The following is an 18,827-nucleotide window of genomic DNA, read 5'->3' on the forward strand; positions in this document are numbered from 1 at the left end:
CTGAGACCAGTGAAGACCGACAGTAGGCGGGACGAGAAGGCGTGGCATTCAGGCATTGGGCTTCTTCGGATCTAAATTTCTGACCTTGGCAGACAGCCACTTGAGATGTGTTACCTGCGGACGGAGCAGAACGGAAGCAGAGGGACAAAGTAGCGGATTCCTGACTTCTGGCAAGGGCCCTTCCCTGGGTTTCACGCCGCTGCGTTCTGGTCGGGGCTGGAACGCGCGCCCAGCCCTTTGTGTGGCTGTGGTCCGAGGCTACAGCTCCGAAGACGAGCGTTGGGAACGGCAGGACTGCCGAGCCTCAAGTAGGGCTGTCGAGCGCGGTGAGAGCGTGCGGGGACCCGGGTGGAGCGGCTCCGGCGGTGGAGCCACGAGGGCCCGACACCTGGGTGGGAGAAGCTGCCTGGCTCCGCCGTGGAAAGGCTCACGTGGCTGAAACCCCGGGGGATTCGAGTCTGGGACCCGGGCTGATCGGGCAAAACCGGCGGGCATTTCTTGTCAGATTGTGTGCGTGAGAGCGGCGGGGGCCCCAGATTTTAGAGAGATGAACAGACAGGGTGTATTGTGGCAAGTCTGCCTGATCTTCCTGTCTTAGCTTCCTTTGTGCTATCGGGGCTGACTCCTCAGATTTGTGAAACAATGAATGGACTTTAGTTGGAGGAGTGCACTCAGGGTTGAGAGATGTCTGCACAGTCCCTCCAGAAATTTACCCAGTGGAAGGGTGAGGCCAGGCCTGGCCCATCTCACATACCAGGGGGGTGGGAGTCGGGAGGGACGGGGCCTGACCTCCGGCCAATCAACAGCCAAGTCTTATTTAGTCTCCTTGCCTTCTCAGGGCTCCTGCACCAGGAAAGAACAATCAGAGGTAAATGAGTGAGGAGGTGGATAGAGGTATACAGCACCTGTCAGTCTCCTTAATCAGCCTGTATCTATATTAAAGACCACTCCCTGCTTTGTGTGAATGTGCAGCAGCAGCTGCTGTTGTTGATGATGATGTTTTATGCTTTCTGTAGCCCAGGCTGTCCTAGAACTCCCGGAGATCCTGTCTCAGCCTTCCTAGTGTTTGGATAATCGTCTAGGTCGCCACACATCTTTATGCTATTGTTAAGACTTGTTGATAAAGGGGTCTTTGCTGAGAATGGTTAAAGACAGGTCCTGGAAGACACTAGCATAGAACTGTATGGGCAGGTCCTGGAAGACACTGTTTGGAATGTGGTTTTTTTCAACGGAAGAATAATGAGAGGTGAGACAGACAGAAGGAAGGAAGAAAATCAACCTCAGAATGCAGCTTTCCTGGCAACTTTCTTGGGGGTCAGAGCTAGCGATTCCTTGAATGCCTTTTTTTGGGGGTCAGAGCTAGTGATTCCTTGAATGCCTTTTTTTGGGGGTCAGAGCTAGCGATTCCTTGAATGCCTTTTTCGGGGGGGTCAGAGCTAGCGATTCCTTGAATGCCTTTTTTTGGGGGTCAGAGCTAGCGATTCCTTGAATGCCTTGTTCCTTGCTGGCACTTTCACTTGGCAAAAGAATTGAGAGGAAAAGAAAGGGCCACCAGTCTCTGTGCCTTTGTTATGCTTCCCTTTCATCTAGAGAGGAGAAATAGAAATAAAAAACAATTCAGAGTGAACAAAGAATTTAAATGATATTGGGTTATTATCACTGTGCTGTACTTGTGATACTGGACTCATGCTGCCAAGACTTAAAATGATCCAAAATGATGGAACGGCCTTACATAGTCAGACAGCTTATTTTGGGGTTTGATTTAACTTGTCCATAGACTAGTACTATGTGGTGCATAGGGATAGATAGATACTCTGATAGTCCTTTATGCTGGGTAGTAGTCACAGGCTACACTTTCCAGACAGCTAGTAGATCAGGAAAGGAAACTACACACTCTGTCAGTGTACTTTGTTACTAAGCTATAAGGTTCTGTTCGGTAGGCGTATTACTTGCATTTCTGACCTAATGACATTTTCAGCTTAAGAGGTCCTCAAAGGCTAGGTCCATTGTAAATATCGTATCTATATATTAAACAGTGAAGTCATGGAGCTAGGGGTATACATAAGGCTCAGTGGCACTTGCTTAGCAGGCATAGCTTCTAGGTTTGAGCCCCAGGATACCACACACATATATTCAAATCACAGAATCTATATTTTAATTTCTGGTCCTGGAAGAGATATAGACTCTCATCTTTCCAGTGAAATCAAGTCAGAGGATGAAGAGACAAAACTCAGAGTGGTATGTGACCCATTCAGGTATGTACTTTTCAGTGGTACTGAATCTAGAATTAAACTTTTCTTTCCCGTGGATCACACATCCTAGAATGGATGACTTAACGCTTATATTCGAGGTTTGTGAAAATGGAGCCAATTTACCTCGTGGTACTGCCGAGAAGGCTCTACCACAGTGCAGGAAGCTAGTAACTGGGTGCTATGGAGGCACTTATTCCTTACTCTGTCCTTTTGCTGATATTATCTATTTTTCTTAAACCTTAGATTTCTAGAAGTGGGCACCAACAAATTGTGGCTAGAAGCAGTCTGGAATAGAAGTCAAACGCCTAGGACCAGCCTGGCATTACCAAACAATGGCAGCTAGGAAACAGGTAATCAGAGCCCTGAATTCTATGGCCTGGGCTTTGAGGGAACTAAAGCTGTCAATCATGAAAGGAGAATTTGGACAGTTGAACCATCAAGGAAGACAACCTCTTGTAGAGTAGATACTTTTGTTATAAGAAGCAGTATCAAATTCTGGGGCCCTTGTAGGCCCAGGGAAATATAGAGTCCTATTAGCCTTGGGATCCAGACGAGAAGGCTCTAAAAGTAGAGACACTACTAAAGACATGCTGCTCCATGGGGTAGGTAGTATGTTAGCTGCTCTATAGAAGCCCCAAAGAAAGATTATGGTGGAAAGACTGGGGAGATGGCTCGGCATGTTGTAAAGTACTTGTTGCACAAAGTTGAAGACCCAATGTGGGACCTTCAGTCCCCACATTAAAACAAATGGAAGGAAGATAGACAGACAGACAAGGTCAGCAGAATAATCACAGAGGCTTTCTAGCCAGATATTCTTGTTGAGTTGGAGAGCTTCAGGTTCAGTGAGAGATTTCTCAGAACATAGGTAGAACAAAATAGAGGACTTAACATGGAGAGATTACTAGTGAAATCCAACAGCAGAAAGGAGATGGTCAGGTAAAGGAAGTGGCAGGCCCTAGATTCTCTTGAGGTCTTTTACCCACCTGTGGATCTGGTAGAATCCCAGATTGTCCCAGGCCAAACAACAGAAAAAAGGAATTGCAAGATCTCCATCCCCCATACCACCTTGGAATGCTTCATAGGCTTCGCTCCTCTCCTCTCCTCTTTTTTTTTTTTTTCTTTTTTGTTTGATTTTTCTGAGACAGGGTTTTTCTGTGTAGCGCTGGCTGTCCTGGAACTCACTCTGTAGACCAGGCTGGCCTTGAATTCAGAAATCCACCTGCCTCTTCCTCCCAAGTGCTGGGATTAAAGGCATGCGCCACCACGCCCGGCTCCTCTCCTCTTTTCAGTGGGTTCCTTTTTCTGTACCTATCCTTGGCTTTCTGTATGACACAGCTCCTATGTACCTTTCCCCATACCCTTTCATGGTATTGTCTTTCTCTTAGGTTTGAATTCTCTAAATCTTGAGAATATGTCAGTATTTTTTAGTCCAAATGAGAAAGTTACACACCACTATACACATACGTCCAAATAATAGTCCTTTATTTAAGCTGGTGACCAGGAGCAGGCTAGTGCCTCAGGAAAGCTCTTGGCACGGAAACTCAGGGGTACCGCATTTATAAAAGCAAAACCACGTTTTTAGGGATAGGTTAAGGGAATCTGTAATATGTGTTTTGCTTGCACACTCAGCAGAGATTTTGGTTATACATTGGGTTATCTATCTATGGTCAGGACTGTCCTGAATGCGTTGCCAAGGCAGATGTGATAGTTCAGAGACTTAGGGGGCAAACGTCCCCGGACAGACACTTCAAGTCTCTGTATTTACATTCTAAATCTTCCCAGCCATCCAGGACACCAGTCAGTTTTGAGGACGTGGCAGTGTCTTTCACCCAGGAAGAATGGGAATATCTGACTTCTACACAGAAGAACCTTTACCAAAAAGTGATGTCAGAAACCTTCAAGAACCTGACATTCGTCGGTAAGAGACTGTGACTCCTTCAGCATTCTCCCTGTCCTATAGCCTTAGAAAATATTGTTGGTGTTTCTGCTCAGATAGACCAAAATCAGCCTGAAAGATCTGAGTCACAAAGTTCAGGGGTTAAAAAAAAAGGTAAAAGTAATAAAAACTTAGATGACAAGCTAGGCTTGAAAATAGAGGTAGGAAGACCAGGTTAGGGTGATTCTGAGCTACATAGCAACTTTAAGGCTAGCCTGGACTACCTGCATGGGTCCAGAGAGGAGGCTTAGGGGTTGAGAGAGTACTTGTTCTTGTAGAGGACCAAAGATAATGTTGTGTGTGTGTTCATGTATATGTAGGTACACTTAGGTGTTCACATGGAGGCCAGGGTCAAATTTGGGCTTCATTCCTCAGGATACAGCCACTCTATACTTTTTGTTTTGTTTTGGGTTGGGTCTCACTAATTGGAACTCATTGATTCAGCTAGGCTGGCTGACCAGTGAGCCCTAAGTATCTGCCTTTTCTGTTTCATGGTCGGGTTTACATCCAAATGCCATTACACCTGACATTAGTGTGCATTCTGAGACTCAAACTCAAGAGTCATGATTGTACGGTAAGCAGATTATCTACTGAGCTACTTTCCCAACCCCAAGGCAACACTTTTATCATTGTAATTCTTATATTGTGAAAATATGTAGGCCTGCTTTGTTGACAAAAGCCTGTAATCCCAGACTTCTAACACTCCCAACATTCCTGGATCTGATACAGGAAGATTGCAAACTAAACCCCAACCTTGGTTATAGAGATTGAGGCCAGCTTGGACTACATTGCAAAAGTACCTCAAAAAAAAAAAAAAAAAACCACTTGGCTGGGCGGTGGTGGCACACGCCTTTAATTCCAGCACTTGGGAGGCAGAGGCAGGTGGATTTCTGAGTTAGAGGCCAGCCTGGTCTACAAAGTGAGTTTCAGGACAGCCAGGGCTATACAGAGAAACCCTGTCTCGAAAAACCAAAAAAAAAAAAAAAAAAAAAAAAACCAAAGGGAAAAAAAAAACCACTTGCCTGTATATCCAACTGATATTTAGTCACTCTTGTGTGTGAGGTGTTATACTAGAAGCTGCAACCAAGTGTCTTAGATAAATGTTCTTTAAAAACACCCCCCACCCCATTTAAAAGGTTTGTTTTATGTATAAGAATGATCTGCCTGCATGTTTGTATGCACACTTTGTGTGTGCCTGGTGTCCATATAGGTTTGAAGAGGGATGGATGGGATCCCCTGGAACTGGAGTTATGGATGGTGGTAAACTACCATGCAGTTACTAGGGACAGTATCCAAATCCTCTACCAGAGGAACAGGTGCATGAACTGCTGAGTCATCTTGCTAGCCCTAGATTAATGTTCTTAAAGTAAGCCTAGGGCTGGAGAGATGGCTCAGCGGCTAAGAGCACTGACTACTCTTCTGAAGGTCCTGAGTTCAAATCCCAGCAACCACATGGTAACTCACAACCATCCAAAGCAAGATCTGACACCGTCTTCTGGAGTGTCTGAAGACAGCTAGAGTGTACTTACATATAATAAATAAATAATTTTTCTTTTTTAAAAGCAAGCCTATCGGAGGTAGCTTGCTGTCTGCATAAGACATAAAGGGGCTTAGCATGGGACCACTTTGCTTCATTGCCATACAGCAGACAGACTTAGTAGTGCATCTCACTCAGAAGGATGGAGATATTTCAGAGCCAGCTTACATTGTATACGGAGACCTTGTTACCAAAACCTACAAAACCATGCCCTTCTCCCCAACCAAAATATGACTCCATTTAGAGCCAAAATACAAGATTGGAACAGCTTACAAAAAGAAAAAGGGCAGAGATCAGGTCTCTATCCTCCAAAGCAACAGGTGAGAATTGTAGAGGAAGCTGGGTATGGTAGTTCACATCTGTAACCCCAACACCTCGGTTTCATCGTGTATTTGGGGGCCTATCATCTCACAGAACCAAGGGCCAGCAAAATGGTTCAGTGGTTAGGAGTGCCTGCCACCAAGGCTGATAATTGGAATTTGAATATACTTGGTGTAAAGAGAAAACCAATCCTTCAAGTTGTCTGCTGACCCCCATAAGCATGCCGTAGCATGTGTACACTTGCACACATGCATACAACATAGTAAAAATGTCATTTTAAAACTGCAGAGGAGAGAGGAGGGTTAAAAAGACCCAGGACAGTCCCAGCATGGTGAGCTGACCTAGTGCTTCAGGCTCAGTATCTTTCCATCTGCGTTAGACTTGGGACTAGAGGAAACCCTGAGATCAAAGTTTTAAGTCCACTGGCTTCGTAATGAATAGCCAAGATTTTCAAAACAAGTAATCTAGTTTCCAGGAATGGAGAGATTGCATCCTTTGATTAAGAAGTTCTTCCTGGGAGAAGTAAGAAACAAGATCTCCACAGTGTTGCTCTGGAGAAGGATAAGCTTGTTTCAGAGATAGGAGTTAAGGAACTGAGAGGAATGTTAGTTGAGGTTGGCCACACTTCCCAGCTCAGACGGTCCTGGTGTGTTGCTTTGTGCTCCAATTCAGTTATTAGTAATGATAGCATCAATCTTCACGATACAGTAGTCTTCCCTTGGGCGGGAGATGTAGCTAGCTCACTGGTAGAGCGCTTGTGCGCATGGTGGAGCACTGTAGAGCGCTTGTGCGCATGGTGGAGCACTGTAGAGCACTTGTGTCCCTTGCGCACATGGTTTGCTTCCCCAACACTGGGGGATGAGTTCTCTGTTATCTGAAAGTATTTTGTTCAGGTGGTTACTGAAGCTACACATAGGCCACACATAGTACTGAGGCCTATTTGCTTGGTTTTTGTTTTTACAGAGCTGGGGATTGAACCCTAGGTTTTGTGTATATGAGGCAAGTGCTCTGCTACTGAACTATATCCCCAGGTCCTAAGTTCTGTTTTCTGTAGTAGACACAGTAGTAAACCAAAATACTAAAAATATAGAATAATTATAATCTATATTAAAAAGTGATGTGAATGTGCTCTTACAGTAGGGAATTCTCCATTAATAATTTGTACTTGGCTGACACGTTGTGTAATCAGGGCTGAGGTGGGGGGGATTATTGCTTCATTATCTGTGGGGTTATCTGTGAGACTGAGTCATTGAGAGTGGGAAGATGTAAGTTGATTTCAAAGATGTAAGTTGGTATTTAGATTTGCAATTTTAGAAGATGCCTATGAAACATTTACTAGTCATTATTATTATTATTAGTAGTAGTAGTAGTAGTAGTAGCAGTAATTATTACATTTTCCTATTTCTAGCCTATGAGGCCCAAGGGTGAATGGCTGCATTTTAAAGGTTGGGAAAGGGGAAAGTGGCTTGTACTGAGCACAAACCTTGTGCTGGCATTCTCATAGTGAACTGTGTATTTTCCCTCCTCTACTATAGGAAGCAAGAAGAAACCTCAAGAACCTAGCTCAGATCTGCAAGATAAGAATGAGGAGCAGAAGTCCTCCAGTTGCACAGGGGTATTCAAAGGTGGACCATTATTTTTCTGTCTAACCTGTGGCAAATGTTTCAAAAAGAACACCTTCCTCTTTAATCACCAGTTTCCTGTGAGGTCCCGGAGGCTGGCAGTCACAAAGCCGCAAAGCCGCAAAGCCAAGGGCTACAAGGCCCAGCATCGTGGAGAGAGGCCTTTCTTTTGTAATCTCTGTGGCAAGACTTACCGTGATGCTTCTGGACTGAGCCGTCACCGACGTGCTCATTTAGGTTATAGGCCCCGTTCATGCCCTGAGTGTGGAAAGTGTTTCCGGGATCAGTCTGAGGTCAACCGCCACCTGAAGGTACACCAAAACAAGCCAGCGGCTAGCAACCAGGCTGGCAACCAGGCTAGCAACCAGAGGCGGAAGAGTAGGGTTCCACCTACAACACCTGGATCCCAAGCGCCCGCCCTCAAGTATGTGAAAGTGATCCAGGGACCAGTGGCCAGGGCTAAGGCACGGAACAGCGGAGCCACGACCCTGAATGTCAGATCCAACTCTATTACAGTGGTCCGTTCAAGAGAAAAGATCTCTTGTCCCTATTGTCACATAACTTTTACCATGAGAACCTGTCTCTTAACCCACCTCAAGATCCACTTCAGACGTCAACCCAACCAGCACTTCTGCTGCAAAGAGTCGGCCCACTCATCCAACACACTCAGGATGCAAAAGATCTACACTTGCCCCGTCTGTGACAGCTCCTTTAGGGGAAAGGAGAGCCTGTTGGATCACTTGTGCTGCCGAAGACCAATCAGATTCAGTAAATGCTGGGAAATCCTGGGTCATTTGCTTGGCTATCTTCATGAACCCGTGGTGATGGGAAATATTTTTAAAGTAAGGGACTCCTCAGGAAAAAGGATGGAAACCAGGAGGAGAAGACGGAAACGTGCATGCAGTGAGAATCCTGAAACAGAAGGCCTGTCTGGGAGTGGTAGAGCGGCTCCTTGGGCAATGGAGGGTGCCACCAGCCCCGAGAGCCCTGTGACAGAAGAAGATTCGGACTGATTTCTGACTTCACACCTACCCATGCACGACACCTCCACCCCCACCCCAACCCCTACCCCCACCCCACAAAATAAATTCAATTTTTAAAACTAAAAGAAGAGGAGGGGAGGTCAAACTAAGGTCTTTGTATTTGTTTTTTCCTGAAGACTTGACCTCTGCCATCAGGAGGCTTGAACAGGAGAGAGGTGGATGATGAAGGAAAGAGACAAGGAAAGAAAAAGAAGTATGCACAGAGAAATTTGTATTATTAATTAGCACCTAGCTTGTTTGTGTCTGGTAGACCACCAAGTAGTAATTGTTGGAAAAAAAAAAACACAGTGGGTACTCAGAGAAATAAGATAGGAGAAAATGAGAGGCAGGAGTATGAAGGACACAAAGGTGTGGAACACAGGGGAGCAGACCCAATTCTCAGCCCTTGCTTCTCAAGGTCCTCCCACCAGGCTGCCAAAGCAAGATGGTATTTCTCTGATCGGTATTCTTTTGAGTTTTAGCTCCAGGTTTTGGTTCAGGCGCCCATATTCATACCCTGGCTCACTTAGCTTTCCCCGATACTGTGGGCTCTTCTGTTCCTGACCCCACCCCCTTACTCTCTACATTGATATTCTTCCCAGTCAAGGCTGTGGTCTTGGAAGAAATATCCACCGTTTGCAGAGTTGATGTTCTATAGTTCACAATGATGTTGAAGTGCTGGGTATGCTGGTTCGTAGAATCCTGTATTACTCTGGTGCATAGGTGTCTCCTGGCCTTCACTACAGGGTGTTTTCTAGAGGCAGACTAAGATGGTAAAAAAAGATGTGGAAGTCAAAAATTAGAGGAAGGAGCTGAGGAAAGACAGTTGAGGGAGGGAAATCAAGTTCTACTCGGTATCCAGAATGTGTCTGTAGATGTAGATTGGAATCTGTCCACAGCAAAGAGGCCAATGGGAAATCCCCCAAGGACCTGCCGGGCTCTCCTTCACTCCAGGAAGACACAACCATCACTCAAAAGGGGTTTCCTAGAAAGAAAAACAAGTGACTTTAAAAACATCTGCCAGTAGGTTCTTTTTATGAAGTCATTGAACCTAGGAGATAGAAAGCTCCTAGGGGTCATGTTATCTCTACCCCCAACCGCCTGGTTGGTCTTGAAGGGAGGTGAGGTTCGGGATAACTATTATGGAGAATGTTAAAGGGGACTGCAGAAGTGGAATTCTGGCTCAGGGGCACTAAAGGCTATTAAGTCAACAGGGAAGAGTGGCTCAGCAGCCTCTTGGCACTGAAAATGTGTCTCGTTAATTCCCTCCCCTTTTCCCTCACAAGAGTCATTCAGCCTTCCCTGGGACTATAGTCCCTCAATAACCATATTCCCTTTGCTGGGTTTTTGTTCAATATAGAAGGAAGGAAATGGTTGGATACAATGGTACATGCTTATGACGGTAACACTTGGAGGCAAGGAGAGGGTTGCCATAGTTTCCAGACCAGTTTGGTTTACATAGTGAGTTCTAAGGCTGCATAATGAGATGTCTCAGGATTGGAGAGGGGTGTTAGGCAGAACTTACTTAGCTCTTCAAGAAACTGTCCTGTAAACAAAGAGAAATGAGTCGATGGGTGATCAGTGGGAGTCCCCCCCCCCCCAGACAACCCTCCCTTTCCATTAAGAGGCCTATACATCTCATTAAGTGGTTCTCCGTTTTCCTATGGATTCTGATGGTGAGAATAAAGATTCCCAGCCCTGGAATCTAGAACCTTGGTTCCACTCTTTTCCCATTCTGGTCTGCCTGAGATCCCTGATGCATAGCAGTCCTGTTTTGCTGCCCAGACACCGAACCTGCCAGTCTTCGGTGCAGCCAGTTGTAGCAGATGATCAAGGCAACCAGAGGTCCAAGAACAGGCACAATAACAAACAGTGTTATCTTCCAGCAGGGCACCCTCAGGAAGTGAGGATCTGGGGTAAAGCAGAGTAGAGTGTCTCCCTCTGTGCCACACCCATTCTTAACCTGAAGCCCCCAAATGACAAAGGACTCTGGGCACAGGCTGTAGAGTCCGTGAACTTGGATGAGGTGCACTGTCCCTTTATTTTCATTAGCTTCTGATTGAATTTAGCTTTTTCTTTTTAACTGATTTAGCATAGAAAACAGTAGGTTGTGTGACTTTTCATGCATTGTTCATGTTCAGCCATGCACTAACCCTCCCTCACCCCAATCTCTAGCATTTTTGTTTGTCTGAAGAGAGGTTCTTGCCCTGTATCCCTGACTGGCCTTGAACTTGAGAAATCCTCCTGTCTCAGCCCTACAGGTGTTGGGGTTACAAGTCATCAAACCCTGATTTCCCTAAGGTTTTCTTTTTCCGTGTGGCAGAGGTTTATTTGGGGTGGGGGTAGAGGCAAAGGGACAAAGAGAGAAGGAAAAAAAAGGGCAAGGTTTTCTTATACTAACAGGATAGGGATGCAGTCTCAAAAAGGAACGAAACCAGCAAAAGCAAAAAGTCAAAAACTGGTATTAGGACTGACTGTATTTATGATCTCAAGATACAAACATGGTTAAGAATTTAGACATTCAAGTCTTTTTTGTTTGTTTTTTCGAGACAGGGTTTCTCTGTATAGCCCTGGCTGTCCTGGAACTCACTATGTAGACAAGGCTAAACTCGAACTCAGAAATCTGCTTTCCAAGTGCTGGGATTAAAGGCATGGACCACCACTGCCCGGCTAGACATTCAAACCTTATAAGTAAAATCCTGAGGGTTGGGAAGGTAGCTCAGTTTGTAGAGCTCTTGAGTTCCATCCCCAGTACAGCATGCACTAGGCTTGGTGGCTCACACTTAAAATCCCAGAATATAGGAGGTGTAGGCAGGGGGATGATCAAAATTCAAGGTAATCTTTGGCTACATAGTGAGTTTGAGTCCTTCCTGAAATACATGAGACAGACATTTCAAAACAAAATGGAAATGGGATCAGTGAGATGGTTTAGCTGATAAAGGCACTTGCTGCTAAACCTGAAGACCTGAGTTTGACCCCAGACCCACATGATAGGAGAGAACCAACTCCTTTATATTGTCCTGTGACCTCTGTGTGAGCACTTGCCCACACTCACCCACTCACACCCTCCACACACACAATAAAATACATTCAAAGACTACATGTGTGATGTCCATATACTGGCCCAATGTCAAGTGCTAGGGTGTAGCCAAGTACCAGGAGAGCTGAAGAGGGTTACATCTGGCTTCAGAAGGAAAGGCTGTTTATGTTTAGGAAGATTGATTAGAGCAGGATTTTGCTATGCTCTGTTTAATGTTATTTTTTAGTTGTATGGAATCTATTCAACAAACATTTGGGTATTCTTCTGTTGCTGGTGTTGTCCTTAGGAACTCTGCAATCTGAAGTGAAGAAAATGCAAAGATGATTCGTGAGGAGTTAATATTCTAGTTGGGGCATGCATGGTTGAGTATGCATTTACCAGCATCTTGAGAGTTGAAGGCAGAAGGATCAGAAGTCCAAGGCCAACCTTCATGACATAGTGAATTTGAAGGCCAGCATAGCCATATGAAACCCCAACTCAAAGAGGCTTTATTTTCTCCTCAAAGAAGCCTTCCCTGATGAATCATGTGCTTGGACTACATTCCTGAAAACTAACTCTGCCATATAAGTATAGCAGATGACTTTTTTTAAATGTAATTTTCTGGATATGGTGGCACATGTCTTTAATCCCAACACTGGGGAAGCAGAGCAGTGTGGAGCTCTGTAAGTTCAAAGCCAACCTGTTGTTCATAGTGAATTCCAGGTTAGCCAGGGCTACACAGTGAGACCATAATTTAAGTTTTTTTCTTACATATGTATTCCTTGTGTGTATAGCTGTCTGCTGTGGGGTCAGGAAATAGAACTTTAGGTCCTCTAGGGGGGCAGCAGGTGCTCTTAATGATTTTTCCCACCATCAAGCAATTTTATGTGCAAAGGATCTCTTTAACCACTTTTTATAATTCAGAAGATGAATATATATACATATGTGTGTGTGTATATATATATATAAAGTTTACAATTGGTAAAATTCAGCCTGACACTGGAATATGGTACATAAATGTTTGCTACATTCCTATAGATCTTGAATGTGAAGAAAAAAGGTGGAGGGGCCTTACAAAAAGCCACTGGTTCTAGTCCCCCCAGGCCACTAGTGAAGTCCCACGGTGACTTGGGAGGGTTGGGGTATGCCTGAACTTACCAAAAGTCCGATGGAGATTCTCTGAAAAGGACAAATAAGAATAGACTTAGTAAGGAACTGAAAGGGAGTCCCTTCCTTGGATCTATCTAAATCCCTCAAGGTTGGTTCTAGCCCTGATGCAAAGTAAACCATGCTATAAGAGCTCAGGTAAAACCATTTCTAATTTTTTAGCTGTCTATAGTTTTAAATATAAAGTTCCCAATTGAAGGGAGCATGGAGAATTGGGGGAAAGGCAGAAACGGTCTGAAGAGAGGGATATTTTGGTTAAGTTAAAAAGACCAGAAGAGGAATTGGGGAGGGAGGGTGCCTGGAACTCACCTACTTCTGCACGAAGTTTTCCTAAAATAGAAAAAAGCAGGTTTTTTAGTTCCTGATCTAACAGTATGAGGACCCTTCCATACCACCCAGCACCTTGGACCTTTGTGTGGAGAATTCTTTGATGGCCTGGGAGCATTTTAGAGTAGGAAGAGCTCTAGATTTAAAACCAAGAGTCCAGTCTCTTTCTGTGAATATTGTCTGATTAAATAATGAAATAAAGACCACAAGAGCCTGGAACTGATAGTGATTGGTTGCGTTGTCTGTCATCCCAGCAAGGACAGGGCTGATTATGCCAATGTAGCTGGCTTCTTTTCTTACAACTCTGTACGTGTCCCTCCCAAAACTGTTTGCTTGGCTGGAGAAAATGACCTTCCAGAAGAACAGGGCCCACTGTTCTTTGGTCACAGGTATAACAAATTGCTGCAGTTCACAACTAGAACCTCCAAACCTTTTTGCATTTAAGAATGCAAAAGTCTCAGGAACCTGTAATGCTCCTAACACATCACATGGTTGGCTTGTTCTTCTTATTTTATGTTTAACTCTATCTGTGTCGCAGTGAGTGTGTGTGTCTGTACGTACACATGAGTACGTGTGCCCCGGAGTCCAGAAAAGGTTGTCAGATCTCCTAATGTTATGGGTGGTTATGACTTGCCTGATAGGTGATAGGCTAGAACTTGAGTCCTCTGTAGGAGCAGTACAGGCTTTTAGCCTCTGAGCTGTCTCTCCAGCACTATATCACAAGGCTTTATCATTTCTTCCATTATTTTCTTGCTCCGTTCACATGGTCAAGAAGATTGTCATTTTGTAAATATAAACCCATATCCCATCTGGAGGAGACACTATACATTTAGTGAGCAGCTACTTTATGATTGCATGTATGCTACACACTTCTCTCTGTAAGATTCCCACAGTTTAAGAGGGAAATGCTATCCCTACTTGGAGACTTGGAGAACCTAAGAATTTTTCTCATAGTTGGTGTCTACAGTAGAGTTGGATCCTAGGCTGCCTAGCTCCGTGTTCCTGCTCTAGTCAGCCATGATGATAGAGAGCCTTTTCTTTGCCATGGAGTAGGTAACCAGAAATTCTGGGTGAAAAAAAAAAACAAAAAACAAAAAATAACCCTCACTGTGGGGCTGGGGATGTAGTACAGTGTGGAGAACCTGCCTGTTGTGTATAGGGCAGGGCCATTGTTGCTCTTTTGTCCTTTCCATGACTCAAACCCTCCTTGCTGCTACATTCTCTTATCAGCAGAAGGAGGTGGAAATTCAAGAACTCTTGCTTTGGTTTGGGAAGGACACAGCACCAGGAGACTCTGACTGCAGGCTCTGGGCACAAAACAACTTCCTCTACAGCTGAATTTATTATGTTCATAGTTGAATGGAAAAGACAGGGGAAACAGTTTTTTAATACATTCCATGTGGCAAAGACTTTCATTTCAGAATCTTTATTAAAACATGAAATAGTGGGGCTGGAGACATGGCTCGCAGTTAAGAGTGTTTGCAGCTCTTGCATAGGACCCAGGGTGTAGTTTTTAGCACCCACATAGAGCAATTTACAGCCACCTATAGCTCCAGGGTCTCAGACACTCTTCTGGTCTCTTACAGTACCTATAAATATGTGTGCACATATAGACAAGCACAGACAAAAAATATATTTGTGTGTGTATGTGTCTGTATGTCTGCATGTAGGTATATGCACATGACTGCAGGTGCCTGAGGAAACTAGAGATGTTGGATGCCGTGGAGCTAGATGGTTATTATATCATGGTTACAGATGGTTGTAAGCTGTCTAATATGGGTTCTGGGTCCTCTAAAAAAGGAGCAATTGCTCTTAACCATGGCACTATCTCCCCAGTCATATATATATATTAATGCCTAGTATTTTAGACCTGACTGACTTTGAGGAGACTACTCACCCAGTTTCATGAAGCTGCTAAGGACTATGGAGGGCAGAGCTCTACTGCCTGTAACATGCCATCTGAGCAAGTCACCAATCTACCCCTAGACTCAATTTCTTCCTCAGCAATGAGGCTGGCACTATTACTTCACAGGTCGATGCAAGGTAAATTGTTCAGTAGAACCTGTTATGTAGTTCTGAACTGAGAAGACTTAAGGATTAACTGTCCCTAAGAACCAGGAAACGATCCTGACAGACCCACCCGATGCCTATACCTCTCAGTCTGTGCTGCAGGAAGAGGAATACAAGGCCTACAGAGACCTGCAGGAGGATCGTAGGCACAAGTGCAATGAGAGTCAGCACACCGGGGTTGATCCAATAGAAGGGATCTGAAAGGCAGAAGGAACATGTCACTCAGACTGCTTCCTCAACACCCTGTATAGAGCTTGTGCTGCAGTGGGTTGGGTTGAATAAGGGAACCAACATCAAGATTTTAAAAATACTGACACACCCAGGCATGGTCTACATACATGACTCCCAGCATTCTGGAGTCTAAAGCAGGAGGATTGCTGCAACTCACTGGCCAGCCTGCAAGACATGTCTCAATAAAGAAGGAGGGTGACATAAAGTGAAAATGTTGGTAAAGTAAGCTTGTTTCTAAAAGAGATGATGTGGCCATTGTTTTTTGGTTGTTTGTTTGTTTTGTTTTGTTTTAAACAGGGCAAGTCTGTCCTGAACTCTTTGTCCTCTAGCTTCTACCTTCCAAATGCTGGGAATTCAGGCCTGAGCTACAACTCCCCCAATTTTTTTTTTTTAAAGATTTATTTATTTATTATATGTAAGTACACTGTAGCTGTCTTCAGACACACCAGAAGAGGGAGTCAGATCTCATTACAGGTGGTTGTGAGCCACCATGTGGTTGCTGGGAATTGAACTCAGGACCTTCAGAAGAGCAATCAGTGCTCTTAACCGCTGAGCCATTTCTCCAGCCCAACTCCCCAAATTTTATTCAGTGTTTTCAAAGGAACTCCAACCACTCTTTGTGTCTGTGTCTATGTCTGTGTCTGTGTCTGTGCCTGTGCCTGTGTCTGTCTGTCTGTCTGTCTGTCTGTCTGTCTGTCTGTCTGTCTGTCTCTCTCTCTCTCTCTCGCTCTCTCAAGCTGATTAGAGGAATTTGGAATGTGGACACCAACTCAAAGGAAAGCACTCTCCCCTGAGGCACAGTTTTCATTTTGTGTTCTGCCCTACTCCCACCACCTTTCTGACTTGTAATTTGTTGGGCCTCAATGAGTGTACTGGAGTTGGCAAATGAGTTGGGAATTTGCTGATCAAGAAGAGAGAAAAAAAAATCTGTATGCTAAAGTTCTGACCCTCCACTTTTTGTGTGAGTAAAAATTCCCCAGCAAAAAAAAAAAAAAAAACAGCTGTGTGAGGAACATTCTGTGGCACACAGCTATTTTCATGTCCCTGCAAACTGTCTCTAGAAATAGCGCTTTGTTACTGGGCATACAATGCATCTTCTGGTCTCAGCCTGACAACAGTCACCACCACCTCAGATACAGAAATGATGGATTGTCTGATGCTCACACTGCAGGTGCTGAGGAGGAAGGGAAGGGTCAGAGGCCCAGCACTCACAACACTATTGTTCTTCAATTACATCGCAATTCACTTTCAGCGCTCCTTCTGTCTATTTTCCTATCCATGGTTTAACCACTCAGAGGCAGGACAAATAATGAGTAACTCCAAAACCAGCCACCACACAAAGCATACTGAAAATAAAGTTATAAAGACAAAGCAGTGTCATCGAAACTACAGGTCTCCTCCACTGCTGGGTGTGTGCTTAACTTTTACTTAGGTGCGTATTTGTGTGGGGGTATTGGCCTTTGGAAGCCAGAGAAGGCATCAGATCCCCCAGAACTGGAGTTACGTGGGTACTGGAACCAAACTCTGGACCCCTGCAAGAGCAACAAAAGCTCTTAAGCACTGAGCCATCTCTGCAACCTCTTGGTTTTATTTTGTTTTGTTTGAGACGGTCTTTTATATTCTAGGTTAGTGTCCGACTGACTTCTCACCCTCTTGGCTTTAACTTCTAAGTGCTATGATTACGGGCTTCAGGTTCTAAGATCAGTTTATGCAGTGCTGGGGACTGAACCAGTGTTTACTTCCATTCTAGGTAAGAACTCTACCAAACTCTATTCCTGCCATATATTACACACACACACACACACACACATTATATCCCTGTCATACATATAATCCACACACATATATGCATATATATTGAATATATATATACAAACACATATATATCCACACTCAAATACAGGGATATATTTTTGTTCCCGATATTCTATAGCTAGCTTATGTTACTGGACAAGCTCTCATGGGAAGCTATCTGGTATGTCTCTAAAGCAATCATTTTAAGCTGAGCATGGTGACTCATGCTTTTAGTGCCAGCAATTCAGAGGCTGAGGCTGGAGGATTGCCCAAGTTATATATATAAAAAGCTAGTTGTGCCGGGTGGTGGTGGCGCATGCCTTTAATCCTAGCATTTGGGAGGCAGAGGCAAGCAGATTTCTGAATTTGAGGCCAGCCTGGTCTACAAAGTGAGTTACAGGACAGCCAGGGCTATACAGAGAAACCCTGTCTCGAAAAAACAAAAAACCAAAACCAAAACAAAAAAACAAAAAAGCAAAACAAAACAAAACAAAACAAAAAGCTAGTTGTGGCAACACATGCATTTAATCCCAGCTCCAGCTCTTTAGGAGGCAGAGACAGGAAGACCATTGTGAGTCTGAGGCTAACCTGGTCTATATAATGAGTTCCAGGCCAGCCAGGTCTACATGTTGAAAATCCATCATTTAAAAACAAAAACAAAAACAAAAACAAAAACAAAACAAAATAAAAACTGAAGTGCAAGAGCATTTGTTTAGCTTAGATATCATCTTTTTATCTAATGTCACCTTCTTAGCCATGAAAATGAATTTTGATTCCACTTTCTTTCCCAATTCAAATAGCAAAATAACCAACAGCCACAACATAGGCATCCCTGTTTACTGATGTGTCTGTTCCTTTGGATTTGATCTCAGAAGTGACATGTTTGGGTAGAAAACCTTATCTCAGCTGAAGGATGAAGGGAGGTCAACTATCTCACAGGTCATACTGCATATGACTTTCGAGGACTCACCTTCCACTTTCAACTCCATTGCTGCCTCTTCTTGGTAAGAGTGGTCTCTGAAGAAGCAGGTGTAGCCTCCTTCATCTGAGAATCTCACGTTCTGAATCCTAAGGGTAACCTTTCCTTCACTGATAGTTTCTTTCAGAAGCTCTGTGCGTCCCCGGTATTCAGGTGCTTGCTCTGCATCTTGGTCCTTGCCATTTCGGTAGAGGTGAACCACTCTTGAGAAGGGAGAACGGTACCAACCCACCTCCATGCCCGTGGCATTTTTCCCAGGAGAGATGCGGCACGGCAGCTCTGCTTCATCCCCAACTAAAGCCCGGATGGGATATCCTGGTCCTATCACTCTGAATTGTCCTGTCCAAGACACCAGAGTGGGGAAAAATAACAACAACAACAAGTGTCAGATGTGACATCTTAATCCATTATAGGAAGGCTGCTTCAGATGGACCATCTAGAGACTGCCATATCCGGGGATTCATCCCATAATCAGCTTCCAAACGCTGACACCATTGCATACACTAGCAAGATTTTGCTGAAAGGACCCAGATATAGCTGTCTCTTGTGA

General features: G+C 44.4%; 2 protein-coding genes across 5 annotated transcripts in view; one reads left to right on the forward strand and one right to left on the reverse strand.

Annotated features, from left to right (window-relative positions):
• On the forward strand, positions 1 to 8,892 carry Zfp57 (ZFP57 zinc finger protein). Of its 4 annotated transcripts, XM_029471223.1 has the most exons (5): positions 1 to 326; positions 839 to 868; positions 2,496 to 2,602; positions 4,035 to 4,170; positions 7,582 to 8,892. In XM_029471223.1, the coding sequence occupies exons 3-5, from the start codon at positions 2,585 to 2,587 to the stop codon at positions 8,679 to 8,681; spliced, it is 1,254 nt and encodes a 417-aa protein (XP_029327083.1). In that variant the 5' UTR covers positions 1 to 326; positions 839 to 868; positions 2,496 to 2,584; the 3' UTR covers positions 8,682 to 8,892. The 4 variants fall into 4 exon arrangements, with proteins under 4 accessions (XP_029327083.1, XP_029327082.1, XP_029327084.1 ...); XM_029471222.1 differs by having other exon boundaries at positions 56 to 326; positions 839 to 2,602; positions 7,582 to 8,730; XM_029471224.1 differs by lacking the exon at positions 839 to 868 and having other exon boundaries at positions 56 to 326; positions 7,582 to 8,730.
• A 10-nt stretch (positions 8,893 to 8,902) lies between these two features.
• Mog (myelin oligodendrocyte glycoprotein) overlaps positions 8,903 to 18,827 on the reverse strand; it is a 12,966-nt gene continuing 3,041 nt past the window's right edge. The window contains exons 2-8 of the mRNA XM_021149187.1: positions 18,269 to 18,616; positions 15,357 to 15,470; positions 13,186 to 13,206; positions 12,868 to 12,888; positions 10,485 to 10,601; positions 10,216 to 10,236; positions 8,903 to 9,675 (exon numbers count right to left, since the gene is read on the reverse strand). Of these exons, the coding sequence (XP_021004846.1) occupies positions 9,662 to 9,675; positions 10,216 to 10,236; positions 10,485 to 10,601; positions 12,868 to 12,888; positions 13,186 to 13,206; positions 15,357 to 15,470; positions 18,269 to 18,616 (656 nt within the window). The 3' untranslated portion in view covers positions 8,903 to 9,661. The remainder of the gene's footprint in view (positions 9,676 to 10,215; positions 10,237 to 10,484; positions 10,602 to 12,867; positions 12,889 to 13,185; positions 13,207 to 15,356; positions 15,471 to 18,268; positions 18,617 to 18,827) is intronic.

This window comes from Mus caroli, chromosome 17, assembly GCF_900094665.2.
Source record: "Mus caroli chromosome 17, CAROLI_EIJ_v1.1, whole genome shotgun sequence".
In the NCBI taxonomy this organism is placed as follows: domain Eukaryota; kingdom Metazoa; phylum Chordata; class Mammalia; order Rodentia; family Muridae; genus Mus; species Mus caroli.